The 20,359-nt window shown below is 37.2% G+C and overlaps 1 protein-coding gene across 2 annotated transcripts in view; it reads left to right on the forward strand.

Annotated features, from left to right (window-relative positions):
• Positions 1-20,359, forward strand: part of fancl (FA complementation group L) — a 35,978-nt gene that overhangs the window by 10,434 nt on the left and 5,185 nt on the right. The window contains exons 5-10 of one of the 2 annotated variants that reach the window (XM_034004813.2): positions 1,134-1,190; positions 1,919-2,016; positions 5,137-5,233; positions 6,108-6,176; positions 17,821-17,971; positions 19,436-19,519. In XM_034004813.2, coding sequence (XP_033860704.1) covers positions 1,134-1,190; positions 1,919-2,016; positions 5,137-5,233; positions 6,108-6,176; positions 17,821-17,971; positions 19,436-19,519 — 556 coding nt within the window. The remainder of the gene's footprint in view (positions 1-1,133; positions 1,191-1,918; positions 2,017-5,136; positions 5,234-6,107; positions 6,177-17,820; positions 17,972-19,435; positions 19,520-20,359) is intronic. The other variant, XM_059024460.1, reaches the window with a different exon arrangement.

Consider the following 20,359-nt stretch of genomic DNA (forward strand, 5'->3'; position numbering starts at 1 on the left):
AGGCGGTTTTACCGAGTTTCCCTGCTATCTTTGCCTTTGGGACAGCAGGGACACCAAGGCGCACTACCACAGGCGGGACTGGCCACAGCGGACCGAGTTCTCTGTGGGGAGGAACAACGTCAAGTGGGAGCCACTGGTGGACCCCCGGAAGGTGCTGATGCCACCACTGCATATCAAATTGGGCCTTATGAAACAATTTGTCAGAGCTCTAGATAAGGAGTCGGCAGCCTTAAAGTACCTTCAAGACTACTTCCTGGGCAATCACAAGGCCGAAAACTATGTGGAGCTGGTTGAGACTCTGGTGAAGAACTACGGCACAATGGGCTGTAGGATGTCCCTCAAAGTCCATATCCTTGATGCTCATCTTGATAAATTCAAGGAGAACATGGGAGCGTACTCGGAGGAGCAAGGCGAGCGCTTCCACCAGGATATACTGGACTTTGAACGCCGCTACCAAGGACAGTATAACGAGAACATGATGGGAGACTACATTTGGGGGCTGATTCGTAAAAGTGATTTACAGTATAATCGTAAATCTCGAAAAACTACTCACTTCTAAATCTTTTGTAGTCATTTTTGTATTACTTTAGTATAAATACACGTTAATTTGGATTCATATGTTGTTTTTTTCTGACTTTATGTGAACGAAAAGACACAAATTTGCCCGTTTTCTCATTGGAAATTGGTAAATTTCAAAATATCACTGTCCTGGTCACAAAAGCAAAGTTTGTGGGGAATAATAGCCATTTTCTATACTTTTGAGGCATAAGCAATTAGGAAATAACACTTACTACCCAGGAACAAAAATTGTGTTACATAGTGTTATGAATATGGTTGCTTTGGAAAATGTTCTTATTTATAAAAGTTAATGTTAAAATATTATAACTAGATTTATGTTTTACCTTGGGCTATGTAGTTCATTATTATGATAGATTTTACATTTATTAGTTAATATTTTAAGCTAATGGATACAACTATAAATCAAATCGGCAGACATTGAATGCGTTTAGTAGTGCCCGTTAATCTTGATGTAAAAGAACATGCATCTTAAAGTGGATAGTTAGTTTGTTTCCTGATATGGCACAGGGTCTCTCAAGTTGATAACTATTTTACACTTTATTTTTTCCCAACAGAGGTTGCAGCATTGCTGTGATCTGGCTAGTTTCATGCTTGAACTCAAAACGCTTTTGGTGAGTAATAGCATCTCTATCTGTTAATATCACTTACTGGTGGTTGCATTGTACTATACTGACTAACAGAAGGCAACATAAAGCATTAAGAGGAACAATAATGCAAGCCACTCAAGCCAGCATAGAAATGGGCTGAATGAAAGCAGCATAGCAGTCATTATGACCAGCACCACAGAGTAAACCTTATTTGTTTGCAGCCATGGTTACCTAGATACTTGATTTTTCAACCCAGAATCCTGCTGGCAAATGATGTTGATTTACCAACAGTTGTTCACTTTCTGTGACACCCCAAACTGGGGATGATTACAAATTAATTTGGTCAGGGTCCCAGCTTCCACACAGCTTTAGAGATGATCCTTGCTTTGTCCCTCATTATCATAAAATGCCATTAAAAGCCCTTTGTTTGGTTTCAAATGTATATTAGTCCAGCAATCTAAATGAAGTAGAAATGGTCAAATAATGCAATTATGAATTACAACCGTATATGCATTTTAAAATAAAACATTCACCTTTCCAACCAATAAGGATTTTATGTAAATTCACCACAAAACAGTTGCATCCGTTCTTCGCATAATTTACCTTGCTGGTAATAAGGTATTATATTATTTTGGCCTTACCTGTTTAAATATTGTAAAAATAATAATAATGAATACTTCCCTCTACATGCAAAGTCGTGGGATATATGTAATATTTCTGGCGAGTTAAATTCCTATACATCTCTCCCATAGGAAGTGGCTTTGAAGAACAGGCATGAGATGCATGCGGCCCCACCTCCACAATATTATACACAGCTTATTAAAGAAATCGAAAGTCTTGGATGGGATAAGTATGTGTTTAATTATATAGATCGATAGGTAGATAGATAATGAAGTTTGATATACATAGAGTAATCCATCGCATATCCGACTGTGGTGTGACCAGAGTAAGGGCAGATATGTAAACAATTGGATGAATGAATCCTATTAAATACCATTATACACAGCTGTAAAAATTACTATATTCACACAATTATTGTTTTGAGATTCAGCTTTTATTAGGGAGCTCCCCTAAATCCCTTGTTTAGAAAGATACAGGGTATTAATGCTTGTGACAGAGTAGCCATCTGGTGTGTGGGTGCATGCATTTGCTGCCCAGTGACAGGCAGGAGATCGGGACGGAGGTTGAAGTTGATACACTCCGCAGACGAACAGGATTTATTTACATATCAACACACTGAAAAGCTCACGTGACGCTACCAGCAATGGCAGCACACGGAGCACATACAACGCAGTGTACGAAAACTTTGGTAGGATCTACAATCTGAACTAATATAAATATAGCGCCTCTCATAGTGGACCACCATCACAAAGCGCTTTACAAGATGCAGTAACAACAAGAAAATCCATAATACCTTAAATACAGAGAAATGCATAATACATGATATACAGTAAAAAAAAAAAAAAAATGCATAATACATTAAATACAGTGGGAATGTATGTTGGAAATACATACATACAGTATATGTGTGTGTGTGTATAAATATAAATATAAATATAAATATAATTGTGGCAATCCCAGGGGTGAGGTAATCAATGGGAGGTATGTGCGGGCAGACATTTTGTTGGGGTTGTGTCCTCACACAAAATGGCTGAACACTGAACACAAAATGACCGACAGGGAAAACTACCCGGAGACAGGTGTCTTGGGAGGAATGTGATGAGGTGCTAATAGATTGTTAACGGGTAATTGATAGGGCAATCAACCCCCAGCCACCACCTGTATTTAAAGGACAGCTAAAACCTCATTAAGTGTGTGTGTTTGGAGGTGAGACAGCTTTTGCTGGATCGGTTTAAGAGAAGGAGAGATTATTGAACAAAGAAACTATTGAATACCTGTGCATGACTTGGACTGTTTGGACTACTCTGCCGGCGGTGAGACCCTGTTTGTATGATAACCTGCTTTGTGTACTGAACTTTGCGACCCAACTCAACAACCCATCTGCCTGGGACCAGGGAGACAATAAACCAACAGGCACTGTCCTGATTAACTGTGATACTGTTGTGTTCTGTTTCAGTTCTCTGACCGAAGTGTGCTTTATAGATCAATACTTTATCACAATTATATATATATATATATATATATATATATATATATATATATATACGGTATAAACTCCCATACAATAGTACAGTAATCAAAACAAACAAGCGTGTATGCAGTTTAAAATCTTTATTAAGACACTCGTTACACTATGAAACACATATAACCCCAGCACATGCGCTGCACATATGCCCTCAATGGTCACCTCCCCCCTTAAAACCCCAAAAGTCCTGAGGCAAGAACATAGGCTTCAAGGAGCTCATGGCCGGCAATCCTGGCTGACAGTGGCAAACTGGCAATCCCAAGCAAGGCAGAGCTGACGACCCCAGGTGCCGGCTAGCAGGCAACCCGAGATGAAGCAGGATAGGCAGCAACCCCAGACGAAGCAGCTCCGGCATCCCCAGGTGGTGTGGCTTCAGCAGCCCCAGGCGATGGCAAACACGCATCCCCAGGTGTTGCAGACTCTGCAGCCATAGGCGTTGCTGGTTCAGCAGCACCAGGCGGTGCGGGACAGGCAGGGCCGGAGCGGTTCCTCGGAAGGTGACGGCAAGGACGGACCCTCAGGAGGTACCACCAGCGGGGCTCTTCCTCCCTCTCTTCGGGCACATCAAACCACTTCTTCTCTGGGTATTGGGAGGGGCAGATAGCCACTGTGTGCCCATAATTGCCACAGCCGGGACACCACGCATGCTTATGTCATCAGTGCCTGTTTCAGGCAGAGCGTCCTGGTTGCTAAGGTGACACAGCTGAGAATTCTTCCTCTGACATCCCCTCTGGTGTTGTCAGAGTTTCAGTTTCGGTTGTATTTTCGTCGGGACTCTCCTGCTTGCTTTTGCAATCAGTGCAGTTTTTTAAAACTGTAAACCCGGCAGGGATTAAATAGCCAAGGTACAGTACAGAGATAATCGCTCAGTAGCGAGCTGCAAACAGCTGATTGATCGAGCTGTCAAGCTTTTACTACAGTAAAGTGCTGCCTTTTGTATTGCAATCTATGTAAATGGCAATGTAACAAGGTGAAAAGGGCTGATTGGTGGATTAGTAAGAGCGATTACTCCAGTAATAAGCAGTGTGGTTGTTATTTAAATCTATGTGAACGGCGCATTACAAGATCCAAACAGCTGAGTTTGCCAGAGAGAGAGAGAGAGAGAGAGAGAGAGAGAGAGAGAGATTTTTTTTTCTTTTTTCTGAAAAACATATTTGTGGTAATTAAAAAAAAAAAAAAAAAAAAAAAAAAAAAAAAAAAAACTACCATTTCATTCAGCTTAAATGTGCCCCTATGCCAAGGCTTTAAAGTATTGTAGCATTATAAAAGTTATATATATAAACTATTTGACTGTACAGGAGATTAATGATTTATGTACTTATTTCATTCATGTTTTTGTTCTATGTGCTTTATTGGACAAATAGACATTTCATTTAACTTTTTTTATTTAAAGGCAATAACACAAGAAACAGCTCCCTATTTAACAAGGAATATGAAGCATAAGTGAGTGTGTCTGATACATTATAAAACTGCAGAGCTGGATCAAAAGGCCTGACAAAGTTTTATGTGTACATAAGTATAGGCTGACAGGAACCTCCTGTGTGTTCCAAAGGTTCCTGTGATGGAAAACTGCAACATAGTGCTCAGTGACCACAGCGTGAGCCCTGACACATTGTAAATATATGGTCACATTAAGCAGCAGACTAGTGTATTAGCAGCAGTAAATCTGTGACAGCAGAAATGTTTGGCACTCAAGACCTTGTCCACTGCTAAATAAACAAATAATAAACTTGATATTACTTTCAGATTAACCATAGGAAAGCAAACACTTTGAATCACCACCACCCCTTGATTTCATGAGCCATTCATATATTTTCTCCCTAGGCTTGCGTACATCGACACAGAATTCAGCACCATCAAGCTGAAGGCTGAGGACACTTCTGGCCGAGAACATCTGATTACAGTTAAATTAAAGTCAAAGGTGAGGTTGCTTAAGGTTAGAGAAGAACATTTGCTTGGTAACTGTTGTGTTCATGTATAATATTTGCCATTCAAATCTTAGGTCATATAGACATGTAAATAATATTGTTTGTTTCTGACTGCCAAACAACACCAATATAAAAATAGCAAAAAGCACAAATTAGTTATATGTAGTAGCAATTGTTTAGTGCTTTTGATGGTTAGAGAGTAACACTTTTTATTTTAAACCTGTTTTCACATACCAGGGATCACACAATGGTCTAGGCCTTCCCAGTTTACCTTGACCTTGAACTGGTGAGGTCATCTTCTTTAGGGTTCAAAGAATACTTTTGCCCAAGCCAAACTTCACCCCAAGAATGACAAATTGTACCTAGCATTGAAGTGGTGTTTTTATTTTATAAGGTGAACCACGGCTCACTTGAATCGGGAGCTATAAGCACAAGTCCAGCTGCTGCATAAGCCAGATTTAAGCACTTTTCACAGTGGGAAGTAAGGTTTTAGACACCCAGTCAAGGCTTATATCTGGGTTAAATTTAGCAGGGTGTGAAATTTTCTTGTGACCATCTACCCATTTGTAGTTTAAAAAATTGCATCTGCCTGTCCATTTCAGTAAGTCAATTTAAACATCTTTGCCATGGAAGTTTAGGAATTGAAACTGAAAAGAAGAATACTTGAACAATAGTCAGACCAAAATTGTCTTGTATTTTTCAATATATTTCCTTTTATAGGAGGTTGGAATCAAACCCAAATGTTTCCACAGCACTCCAAACCAATCTCTTTCAGTGAATGTTATATTATTCAGATTGTTTTATTATAGATATGTTTTTCAGTCTTAAGAGGAAAAAGTTTCACTTTTGTTTTTCTTTGATTTTTAGTATCCAGCTGAATCTCCTGACTTCACTGTAGATTTTCCAATCCCCCTTGTCATTTCTTGGACACAGCAGGTACTTATGTTTGTGTTTAGTACTGTATTATGAAATTAATGAGAACCTACCCTGTATTGTACTATTTTTTTTTTTAAAGAAGAAAATACAGTTATTTATTTAAATTTTAAAAAAGCAAAAAAAAAAAAAAACATTCACTATCATGCCTTAAGCTGGCTGTACAGGGCTAGGTTGAACATTTTGAAGCTGTTTGTACTACAATATGCAGATCACCTAAAAATAATAAAAAAATATTCAAGACCATGTATCAAAGGGAAATACCAACCAACAAGTTTGTGAATAAAACTGTTAAGTCCCTAAATTACATCTGACTGCTTTGTATGGCAGCAACTTAATTAAAATGATTGTAAGCCGCAGGAAAGTTGTTAAGATATGTAGTGTTAGTCGGTGCAGCATATACCCCCCCCCCCCCCCCAAGAATTCTTTATATGAGAACATTTTGATTCTATATGGCATCCTTACAGAAATGCGTAGTGTTACCTTATGGTCCCCGTCTTCCTGCTGAGTTGATAATGTTTTGATGTATTTCTTATGCTGTGATGAGAGGCCTGCCGCTGCTGCTGTGACATGTTCATTTGAATGAATAATTATTACTTGCACCATGTCAAGATGGAGATAGTAGGGCTCTTTGCATCATGGCAAGCCCAGTATCCAGTGCAGATGTATCACAGCAGGATCAGGGAGAGTTGGTGAACTACAGCCCAAAACCGGCATTCTTGAGGAATGAGAAATGAGCACCAAGGCTAAAAGTGATGTTTCTGAATGCATCCCAAAGTGAGACAAAATATATTCTTAATTAGCAAGTGCAATGATATAATAAATAGTTGTAATTAGTTACGAACAAAGGAGTGACTCATTGACTAAGATCAATGATGGGACAATACATTTTTCATTTTTTGATTATTTGTTAAAAAGTCAAAATAATACATTGTTTGTTGTTAATTTGGCTTGTAATCAAACCTATGTATTAAACAATACAGCAGAGCAAAGATTACAGCTGTACTTAACGCAGCATATCCCACAAAATTATATTACAAAACAAATGTGAGCAAGACATTTTAAATACTAGTATTGTTGTCCAGTACAGTAGTTGTTAGGCTATCTCTTGATGGCAGCAAAATACACAAGAACAAGGGATAAGAACATTACAGAGCATACACAGTTTCTGTGTAATTTTTATTACACTGTAGATCTACAATGTAATTTTTATTATACTGTAGATCTACAGTGTATTAAACTTTAAATGTAACACACTGATTTTTTTTCCCCATTATTTCTGTTTATACTGTATGTATTACTCACTTTTAAATAAAATAGATTCAGTTATTATGAAGCAAAATTACCTGATTTCAACAAAAACCCCACATAAAAAGACATGTTTATAAGGATTCTTTTTGACAAGCTCTTCCCTTGAAGATCTGAATGCTGGGTTTGAAGAAAAATACGCTTTTTTTTTTTTGTTTGTACGACTGCTGCGTGTATTAAATACTTTTGAGAGCTTTGTGGATGACAAATGCACTGCTCAAGGCGAGATGTAAGATATGTAAATATGATATTAACTTTAGACCTGCAATATAACATTTAAACATGCATTCTCTAATCTAGCGCCAACACTCCAATTTTATAAAAAGGTTCATTCATCTGAATAAGGACGTAAGGCACGAGCTATACTTCACGCATGCCCTACAAAACTCACTTGTCGTTAAATCAGCTTCTTTACTGAATGCCGCCTTAAGTCTGATTCAGGTGGATATTCAGATGAAAGTTTGTTGTGATTTGTTTCATAATGACGTTTCATGGTGCTCACCTTGTATAGACTACAGTGTGCAAACCATTTGGTGCAGATGAGACACAGGTTACCACAGTTTTCAGTGAAAACAAACTCTTTCTCCCAGTCTGGTTTAAAGCCTCAAACGTTTGTTTATTACTCGTAGATGGTTTGCTCAATGCCATTGTCTCCACAAAATGAATGAGCAGTAATTCAAAATTATGACATTTACTTTCAGTTGCACATCAGCTTTCGCTCGGTGATTGAAATACACATGCGCCAGCATGCAGTGTCGAAAGTCAACAAGTGATGAAATATCAGTAACACTGCTGCCCCGGGTTGATGGAGATTTACTGTGATGATAAAATTGCTGTTCTTGAACCTGTCCAGAAGATATGTGAAATAAAAATGAGAAGGCAGATGTTCATCTGGAAGTGAATTTGTAATTATGTTTTTTATATTAGTATTATGTTACTGTATATGTTTATGTATAGAATATATGTTTAGTATAATGTAAAATGCTTAATACAAGTTAGCGATAGCAGCAGCAATAGTGAGTATGTGTATTTGAGTTTGTTTATTTTATTTTATTTTATTCTAAGCCAATACTATGTTGAAGTATATTCTTTTGTTTTTATTTTTGATCTCTTTTACATCTATATCTTTGAAGCCTGAGGATGTTATTTCTAATGGGACAAATTAATGTTGAATTGCATAGTTGTGTTTTGTTTTTTGCATACACTGGTGCCTTATATTTTACCACGGATGATCTATTTAACTTAGTTCAACATGTTGTTAAAATCTCAGTGTCAGTTTTTATTGGTACTAAACGAATTCGCTATATATAATCCTAAAAGTTGTTGGGGAGACTATTAATTTTGTTACTTTTATTGATGTCTGGTAACATTCATACTAATCCTGATCCGGACTTTTGTGTAAAAAAATCTGCAATGTCTTTCTACACCGGCTGATTTTGTAAATAGGCATGGCCTTGTCTTTCTCCATATTAATGCTAGGAGTCTTCTTCCAAAACTTGGTTAAAGCCCTCTGTCTCTGACAGTGCTGTGCAAATTGGTGGCTATAATATCTATAGAAGTGATCGTAAGGGGAGGGGGGTGTTGCCATATACATAATGATAAAAAACCTGGTAGTGATACCTTTTTAGATGTTATGTTGACAAATTATGTACATAAATATGTTGCAACTGGAATTCTCAAGTGATTTGAGTGAACATCGTAATATTGTATGTGTTAGGGACACCAACATTCCTAAATCTAATCCCTGTATTGTTTTTAAATGTTGTTTTAAACATTTTTCAGAGCAGGCATTTTTACATGATCTATGTAGGGTTGACTGGGCTAGAATTATGTTAATTCCAACAGTGGAGAAAGCTCTGTTGGTGTTTCAACAGCAGTTTATTTTAATAGCTAATAAACATGCTCCTATTAAGAAGTTCAGAATTAAAGGCAGAGAAAATCCATGGTTCTCCTCAAGATCTTGCTGAACTTATTCATCAAAGTGTTGGGCTAAAGCTCGGAAGACCAAAAATACACAGGATTGGTTTTCCTCAGCAAATAGTATAGGGAAATTCAATTATTTATGATAAGATTAATATGTTGAATGCCTTTTAATGAGCATTTCTATAAAGCAGGTCATATTTTTGAAGATCAACACAGTGATGCCTCTAATTTTGAACTTCTATGCAACTCGGATAGTAACAGTCTATCCTCCCCATTTTCATCCAGCTTTCAATTTTGTTCTTTTCAAGTAACTGATATTTTAAAATCTTTACAAGCTATAGACTATAAGAAGCCGGTAGGTCCTGATCAGTTTTTATTAAAAATTGCTGCTATAGTTTATTGCAGATCCTATTGCTTATATTTATAATCTTTCAATTGAGTCAAATGAACTGCCTAATGTCTGGAAGTCGGCCTATGTTATTCCTCTCTTAAAAGCTGGAAATCCATCAGATTTTTTGGCAAAATTTTGGAATCTATGGTTAGTAATCAACTGAAATGTCACTTGAATGCAAACAACATTTTAAACAACATGCATTCTGGTTTTAGGTCAGGTCATAGTACTGTGACTGCAGCATTGAAAGTTATAGATGATATCAAAATGACTCTAGATAAAAAATCTACATGTTTATCTCTTGTTTATTGATCTTTCCAAGGCCTTTGATACAGTTGATCATGCATTACTCAATAAAAGATTATTGTGTGCTGGTATTGGATTGCACGCAGCTGGATGATTTCAAAATGACCTTACTAATGGATCATAGATTGTCAAACATGCAAATATGATGTCAAATCCTGTTTTGTTAAATAAGGGTGTTCCTCAAGCCCGTTATTGTTTATCCTGTATATTAATAACATCAGTGATAACATTATACACTGTAAGTACCATCTTTAAACAGCTGATACTATTTTATACTCATGTAATCCCTCCCCTTCCTTGGCAATCAATAATTTGCAGGCTGATTTTGATTCCATTCAACGAGCCTTAATTAATCTATAGCTTCTTTTAAATTCTAGTAAGACAAAAGCTATGGTATTTTCTTCTACAAGGACAAATACTACTAAAGAATTACCTTTAGTTACTTTAGATAAAGTTATTGAGATAGTTGATAATTATAAGTATCTGGTTGGATAGTAATCTCGATTTTTAAGGTCCATATTGAGATAGGTTTCTTTTATAGACTCCAATCTTGTTTTTCTGTAGTTACAAATTTAACGGGCCAGACGCCCTACTTGACTGATTTTAATAAGAGACCCCATCTCCGGTGTTTGGGGAAGCCCTGTCTAAGGGAAAATGGCCCCTTCTCAAGACAGTGAGAGAGGGGTGTTCTAAAAAGGGTATTCCTCCTTAGCCATACTGGTGTTTTAAGTGCAATGAGTTGGGACAAGTAGCAGCTAATTGCACAAATGAGGAGGAACCGATGCAGTGCAATGCAAGAGAGGCAATAATGTCTCAATATTTTCATGTCTGTACGGTGCTTTCTTTGGTAACCAATATTAAAAATAAATGCCAGTATCTATGCTCTGGGCAGTTAGGAGATAAAACAGAGGCATAACTTGATTCATGAAGTATGGTGATGTTGATTTCCGGCTATTTAGTGGAAGCCACAAAATTGGATAAAGCCAAGGAGATCACGCTCATCTGTAGACACGGGGACATCTGCCATATCCAGTTGCCACAGTCTGCTTCCAGGCTGATGCTGGATCTGTGGACCACCAAGTTGGCTTGGTGCCCACCCTGCTTTCTAAGGTGATATTGGGATGGGATTTTCACAGCTTTTCAAGGTTATGTGATAAACTGAGCAAATTTGACATGCCCAGCAAAAAAAAAAACATAGGGGTTGATGATGGCACCAAAGTATCTGCCATTTGATTTATTTTCTTTCACAGACCTGAGGTGTTTTTTTTTTTTTTTTGACAGCTGTAAAATACAGAAATCAAAACTGGAAAAACAGCAAAACAAGGTTGTCGCTAATAGGACTAGAGGCCAGGAACTTTTCATGATCCACATGAAGTTGATTCCTTCCCCACCCTCTGTTGGTAGGTGATAAAAGTAGTCCAGAGAATGGGCACTACACTGACGATATCTCCCTGGTAGAAGACACGTCCATGCAAGAGATGGAATTAAACCCAGGGAATTTTGGGACTGTCGAGGTGCAAGATTTAACCGTAAAACATGCTAGAAAGAGTGTAAAAGTACTGGATGGAAACCCTGTAGACACAGCATCACCATTTCACTACCTCTACTTTGCAATGAAAAAAATATTCTATATAGAATACAGAAAAAAGGATTGGACATGGTTGAGCAACTTATAGTGCCCCAACCACAAAGATGTGCTGTTTTAGAAAGCCCATGGCTACTTGTTTGGTGGACACTTATGATAAAACCAGAAAACACATACTAAAAAGGTTTTAGTTGCCTGGAGTGTCTGCAGATGTAGCCGAAAATTGCATCTCTTGTTCCAAGTGTCAGCGTACAGCCCCATTTAATGCATAGTCCACTTGTTCCCCTACCGATTTTATAAAAGTTCCTTTGAGAGAATAGGTATGGATGTGGTAGGTCCTCTCGGTAAGTCTGCTAAGGGAAACAAATACATTTTTGTAGTTCTGGATTATGCTGCTTGTTACCCAGAAGCCATACCTCTACGCAATACCTTAGCCAAAAGTATCACGAAGGAGCTTATGTACATATTCATTTGGATAGGGATCCCATAAGAAGTGCTCACTGATCAAGGCACCCTCTCTATGTCCCTGGTTACTAAATAATTGTGTATTGTTGATAATTAATCACTTCATGACCTCAGTCTATTACCCCCAGACCAATGGTCCAGTAGAATGGTTCAGCAAAATGTTTAAAGCGATGTTGCATAAAATAGTAGCCTGAGATGGAAAGGACTGGGTCATGTTGTTGCCCTATCTGACGTTTGCCATTCAAGAGGACCCACAAGCCTCTACATCAGTGGTTCCCAACCTTTTTAATGTAGGGACTACCTTGGTGTTTGGATTTTTCCCACAGACCGCTTGCGTGCATTTTTTCACAACAGCATTTTGAAATTAATGTTTGTGTATATGTTTAAGTACATGTAGAAAGTAAAGTATTTATATAATCCACCTATAGTAATGAGATTCATGGGCTTGAATCTTCACTACCAGGTCAGGAAGGAATGTTTTCAGTAAATGTAAATGCCAGTGCTGGCCCCTCAACCAAGACCTTGTGTAGAAAATGAATCTGTCAATTTCTAATGCAACTTATTTATTATTTGCCAACTTTGCTCAATGTACATATAAAAAAAAACACTGGAATATGAAGACGAGGTGGGTGGGAAGCAATTGGAAACATTAAAAAATTATTGGAGAGTGTACAGGACTTTTTTTACCACTTCTTGTGGGCGATATGTAAATTTAACGGGATTGGTGACACAGAGCATTATAGCATTTTGGATAAATATGACAGAGTGTTAATAGCATTTGCTTTTGGTCTTGAGATATTAAACCTGGCTGAATAAACCCATATAATAACATGGAGCTGAAATCGATCATTCACACAAGACAAGCAACAAATATAGCCTATTTTTGTTTCACATTAACTTCTGTTACTATATGCAGCTAACCTATCCAAAAATGTATGGAGATATAGGTATATGTGCTTTTGGTACATTTTTATGAACGTTTAAACAATATCTACACACACTCTTTTATATTACATTCTGATACTGACAGCCCTGGTTAGTATTTTCTAAGCAAATAAACCCTATATAAGCAAATAACATTTTAACATCGCAAAGACTTAACTGCAAAGTGTTACTACTTGTTCCCAGTTGAAAGCAAACTTGTGGCCACTTTGCTAGGCCCTTATGAAGTTTTGGATTGAGTGTGTGAGGTAAACTATAAAATTCAACAGCTTGGGAAACGAAAGCCTAAACAAATCTACCATGTCAGTCTTTTGAAAGCATGTAAAGATAGAGAGGTATTGTTGGTGGAAGAAATGCTACCTCCTCTTGGTACCAAACCCCAAGGCAATCCTGAGACAAATCTAGTGGCACATGACATCATAACACATCTTGGAGAAAGAGTAACACTAAAACCTTATTGCAATCCCAAACTCCTAGGGAAGAGATAAGCTTAGCAAATTTGAAAATGCTGTAGTGACAAGTCTAGTCCCATTGTATTAGTGCCAAAACCTGATAGCACCATCAGGTTTTGGAATGACTTTAGGAAGTTAAACAGCATGTTGAAATTTGACGCGTATCCAATGCCTTTTCCACACCAGGTGTTGTCCTTTGGGTTACATGGCACCCATGCCATGTTTCAACTCCTGATGGATAAGATACTAAGACCCCACCAAAAGTACACTGCAGCCTACCTGGATGACATGGTAATTCACACTGCGGCTTGGGACACATCTAGGGAAGGTGCATGCCGTATTAAACTCCATTAGGGAGGCAGGGTTAACAGCAAACCCAATGTGCCATACGGCTGTCTGAGGCCAAATATCTGGGCTACACAATCGGGCGAGGAATGGTGAAACCACAATTCAGTAAGGCAAAGGCCATAAAAGAATGGCCTTGGCCTATTAATAAAAAACAAGTGAAGGCATTCTTGTCGCAGTCAAAAGTATTGCCACCCTACACCTAATATAAGGCAATTCAAGAAAATATGTTAAATACAAGAATTTGGTGAACATTAGCCACTATGTATAGGTTTATCAAATTGACCGCTTTCTTAGTTTCTTATAATTTTTACTTTCCAAGACAAAGTAAGAAAATAGTATCTGTATTGTATCATTGTGACAGAGTATGGGAAAACTTAATTTGTATTTCTTTGTATTCATCATCTCTGCTGGAATCATTTTTATAAATCTCTATTGTATGTGTATATGTCTCTGATAGTTTTCATATTGTGCATCTTGGTATGTATGGCTGTGTACATAAAACTGCTAGACTTGCTGTGCATGATACATGAGTAGTACAGGCAGGTTGTTGTGCTGTGCGACAGATCAATCTTGTATTGAATACTGCTGCAATAATTTTTCGTCACTTTTCTATGGAAACTAAGTTATTTATTTTGTGTGTGTCTCTGTGTAAAAGAGCACACACAACAAGGATTTGAGCAGAATTTAACAAGTTTCCTTTATTGATCACAATAATCAAAAGTTACACTTTGCAGCATAATCATTATCATAAGGCAATAATGATGCTACTAGTTATTAACAGAAATTAAACAATGATATCGGTTACCAATTTCTGGGAGGCATCAGCACTGGTACATGTTCATAGAAGATCTTGGTGTTTCTCAAATGCACCTCCGTACCTGTTTCCTACAGTTTTTACACCCCTTTGCGTGCAAAGTTCAGTTGTTGGATTATCTCTGTCGGCAACATTTTGACCAGACAGCTGCTTGCACCAGGTCAGGTGAGGTCAGTTATGTTGATACTTTCTCAGACAATAACATAATTTCCCTGATAGTAGCCAGATAACAGCATACTTTGCACAGCTGCACTCAGAATCATAGTTTTGTACTTCTAATCTTTTCATATTTTTTTTTGGACTGAAATTAAAGTTGTAATTTGGGAGGAATAACTTTTAATTCAGGCTGAATTTGAATTCATGGTTTGTCTTGCATAGTAATAGACCTACACCTATCACACCAGAAAACCTTCTATAGTGAAAAAAACTAGCTCCAGTTCCCCCTTCCCCTGCATACAGGGGCTTGACATCTGTGTAAAGTCAATGTTGCATCTCGGTGTATGTGACCTGCTTAGATCTTCGTAATCTTCTTCCAACAATAATAATTATAATACTTTAATTAGAAGCTTAGTTACCTACTTTGTGAAAGATATTGGACAGAATGTTACTAGGAACTTCCTGGAGTTATGTGGGAAAAATAAATCGCAAAATGCAAACTATAGTTAATTTTCATGTAATGTTCCTTAATCCTTTATTTGCAGCAGGTTATGTGGATTACATCCCCAGGCCTCCACTAGCAAAGCAGTTGGCTGGAGGGCTCCACTATTTGCTTTTAGCTTCTTGTACAGATGGGGCTGCTTCAGTGTAATATAAATAAACTTACTGCATTCAGGGATCTCTGCTCCAGACTAAACCTTTCAAAATAGTTTAGATTAAGGCAAAAAACCTGAGGCTCCAGCTGGATAGTCCATATAGAGAACATGACCTGCAGTCTGTCAATCTGACAGAAGACAGTAAAGCTGGGCCAAATTCTATCAGCTGTCACTCGTGAGACATGATTTATGAGCTTTATGAGAAGGCATATTTAAGTCATTAAAGCAGTTAAATATTTGTTGTTTGAAAAGATTACTGGCTGAAACAAAACTCCTTTGTGATGCATGAGCATACAAAATGACACAATTTGGGAGAGAATCTCCTGCCCCCTGGCCATTAATAGTGACTCATACTGGACATTGTGATGTCCCTATACTGTTTTCTTGCAGAGATAATTAGAACCATGAAGCAGCCAGAAAAATACTGATCTCAGGCATATTTCATAAGTGAACTTGCAGAGCTGTCTAAACAGCAAAACATTCCAAGGTAGCAAGAATTGGCTGGGTTTCCACGCAGCTTAGAAAGTCGTTACTCTCTCTCCAGTCCTTATTTATATGATGTAACACGCAGATTTCACACGCTATAGGAAGTGCACGTCTAAAACATTACACGACTTTAAAGGGTGGGTAAATCGCCTCATGCTAAAAAGACGTACAATTGACCAAAAACGTAGCAGGCTGATATAAAATATTGTTGTGCACTACTAGTAAAAACTACAAACATACTCTAAACTATTGTATTGAATACGCTGTTCCAAGTGGCAAGATTTTGAATCTTTGGAAATGTCCGGAAGCCGCACTGACTTCAGCAGTGAAAATCCCGTTTGTGACGTAACCTTGTGCAACTTTCTACTCTAGTAAAGTCTGTACCAAGCAATCTGTTATTATCTGAGAGGTTCTTTGACCACATAGGGAAAAATAAGCATACAGTATGAGGGATTTAGATCCCTCTTCATTACGTTTTTTTTTTTTTTATGTGACACCATTTATTCAACGTTTCAAATTGCTATTTGACTCATAAAATGATAGTGCTTTTATAGTTTGGTTATTTTATAAGCAACATTATAAAAAAAAATACTGAAGCTACTACAAATAAAAAATAAATGCAGCCCTTTGCAATACATAAATAAATAACAAAGCCTTGACTGGATAGCCGATTGCTTTATGCTTAGAATTTTCTTTCCCTACATATAAGATGCAGTACACTGTATGCTAGACTTAAGTATTATCTATCTTGGGTACGTACCAAGGACAAAAATAGTCAAGTTTGTACCCCTATGTATTAAAGCAACATAGCTGGGAATTTGTTGCCAGTGGCTTTATTATGGCTGCGGGCTACCGGCAGCACCAGGCTTGAGCGTCCTCCTACACTGTACAGTAGAAGTAACATCTCTTAAATTTAATTAATTGAGGAAGATTTGTTTTAGAACAAAAACATGATAAAGTTGGTTAACAGCTTGCTGCAAGACATAACACAGTTCTAGGAAGTCCTGGGTGTCCCAAAAACACATATATAACCACATTCTACTGACGGGAGCCTTGCACTGTCCCTGCGAAATTCAGATTCAGGTATTTATTTGTAGTCATAGTAGAGTGGGTGAACTTTTTTGTAATTATTATTCAAATAATCCTTTACTACTTATACAGCAGCTGAGTGGTGCACAGAAACATACTGCTCCTATTTAAGTAGAATTTTACTGATGGTTTATTTAAACTTTTTTTTTTTTTTTTTTTTTCCCCCCAGTTTGTATTAACAGGGCCTATACAGTATAGAAGTGAATGTGCCCTATTCACAAAGCTTTAACTTGAGTCATTTTAAAGAGTTTTCAAAGGCAGTTTTGCCTAATAAAGGTTTAATATTCATGAAACTTTTGTAGAGTTTTATTGGCTTATTTAATAATGGCCTACATTTAACATGCCAAATTTAATTTCATTAATCAAAACAGACTACCGAAAATCTCTTGTAATAACTTGTGAATTAAAGCTTACTGACAATGGCCCATTGTGTCATAAGACATCGGCAAGAACTTATAATTAGCACAGTACTGTGTTCTAATGTTATTTGTGATTAAAAAATAACCCGCTCAAGTCTATCATCCCGTAGTTAGTATTTGCATGATCTGCATAACAAAAACTTTTGGCACAGATAAAATAAGATACCTTGACCTAATGTCCTGCAGTGCATTTTGCAGCTGGCTATAAGGCTAGATTTTGAAACTGTTGTGTTTAAAGAAAATAATAATTCTGTGTTAGTGTTATTAGGATGCCATTCAACAAGCTCAACTTTTCATCCATTCATAGAGCTCCCTGATAAATATTCACAACCAGTTTCTAGCAGCCCTGGAGTCGCTAAAGGAGTTTTGGGATGTAATGGATGAAATTGACAAGATGACCTGGGTGCTTGAGCCAGAAAAACCTACGAGAAGTGCTACAATGCGAAGGATTGCAATAGGTAATGGAAACACAGAAATAATCTATTGTTTAAATTATTATTATTATTATTTTTATATTATTATATTGGTGCTTGTAGCAATAATAGAGAAAAAGGCCATATCACTGCAAAATATCTTGAATTGGAGAAAGGAAAGAACACACATGCTGACACTAGCATGAATTGAGAAAACCTACAGAACCAGATTTCACTGTGTTATTGTCTTGTAGACTTTCTGTTGTCTAGCCATAAAGCTACAACAATTAGATTAAGAAATAAGAAATCTAAAACTCATTGTCACTCAAAATATTTGAATATCTGTCATTTCTTCATAGAAAAATAAACCGTATGTGGCTGTTAATTTAAATTAATGAATATGTATGTATGTTTTGTGACATTTTTTATATTTCTTATATCTAGAGATTTTAATAATAATAATAATAATAATAATAATAATAATAATAATAATAATAATAATAATAATAATAACATTATAGAGTTTATGTTTTGCCCTTATTACACATCACAATATTTATTGTCACTTTTATCCAAAAATCAGATCATTTGTCTGGTAGTTCTATCAAAATGGAGGATAACTTATGCACTCTAAATGGCATGTAAACCTAAGGGCCTATGGTCTTGTAATACCCTGCCAATTCTAAACCAACATTTGAATGAAGCAAAAAATGTTCCATCATTTGTATAAGATTGTGCTGTCTGTATAATATAAATGGTCAAACTGATTTTCTCCCCCGCCTTCCTCCTTTCTTTATTGCAGATAGGGATGTAAGCTCAAGCCTATAACATTTAAGCCAACGGTCATTAAAAGTGTGTGTTTTTTTTTTTAGATTTAAGACAATATAGCAATCCAGAAATAAAAAAAATGTCTAGCAGTGAAAATTTCCAGCCACATAGCATACAAGCTTTGGGAAAAGTATCGTAGCTGTGCCAGAGTCGGGGTCAACACAGTTGTGCTCGCGTGTATTAACCCTCAACATTTGACAGTTTTTATGACAGAGCTGGGATTGGAACTCCGCCTGGAGATGTGCCAAGTGTCCAGATCTTAGTTTTGGGAGTGGGTGGGAGACGCAACCACATTAGTGTAGCTACTGGTCGTAATAATATCCCAGCATTCCCTTATTCAGCAGGTGAAGCCCGTTAACATAGGAGGGTCTCTTGAAAGATGATGTTTTAATGTATGTAAAACAATGCTATTATTAACAGAAAATTAGTTATCCTGGGATGAATATGTCTTGGCTCAGATTCAGTAATGGCAATTACTAATTACATTTGCCACACATTTTAAGAGCCTGAAATTACAAGTCAGCAATGCCTCTCCAGTAGATTTTGTCCTTTATAAAACTACCAGATATTTTTTGCAGTTTTGGTTGGTTCTAAGGTCCTAGGTATATTGTGGTAAATGATTTGTACAATAAAGGCTTTTTGGGCTGTACTGTATGTGTTTATATTTTTCATTTCCTTTAGGAAATAATGTCTCAATAAATCTAGAGGTAGATGCCAGACACCCTAAAATGCTGCCTGAATGCTGTTTGCTAGGAGCTGACCATGGTATGTATGAATAAATGATGTTAAAATACATTTTAATCTTATTTTTCTACCCACGTTTAAAGTCTTTTTACTGTTGCAACCAAATTACCGAAAGAGGAGGACTAGTGGTCTGTCTGGACTTAGCGTCTGACAAGTCGGGGTCGCTGAAGTACAATGACGCAAGCGATCCCACACGCTTTTCCTATGGGTTCTCACTCAAAATAAGCAGAATGGCATGGGTAGGAATTGAACCACACTCACATGGATCACTTCAATTGACCAACAGGGTTCTTCAATATGTATTACATTTTTAATGATGATGGAACAAAAGTACAAAAAGTTTAAACTATGGAACAATCATTAACGCATCATTGGTGGGGTTTCCATGCAGTTTTGAAACTCTAAATTCCCTTTCAAGTAGGGAATATTAACCATACAAAATGGGTGTTTCCCCTTTAAGATACCCAAACCTGAAAACTTTATACCAAAGACATTCCTCAGAGGAGGGTTGCGTAGTGCTGTTCCGCCCCCGCGAGCATAAACTCACTACTCACCTCGACAGTATCGCCATGTTCCTTTTCAGCCTAACCCGATTAACATCAGAGGGTTGATAAGTAAATCTTCCTGTGTATACTCATGCTCCTTTTTAGCAGTTGCTTAAAAAAAGTGCGGAATTATTACAGAATCACTCTAATAATTATATTTATTTCTAGCGTGTTTTCTGTATATATTCTGTATTTTCTGTATATTCTGTGTTTTCAGCTAGCACTGGTTAAGTCCCAACGCGGCCTTGTGTGTCGTGGGAAGCCTGCAGCTCTACTGTTGTCCCTCTCGGGATAAGTCGATAACTTGTTCAGCTGA

Source organism: Acipenser ruthenus, chromosome 5 (assembly GCF_902713425.1).
Source record: "Acipenser ruthenus chromosome 5, fAciRut3.2 maternal haplotype, whole genome shotgun sequence".
Taxonomy (NCBI): domain Eukaryota; kingdom Metazoa; phylum Chordata; class Actinopteri; order Acipenseriformes; family Acipenseridae; genus Acipenser; species Acipenser ruthenus.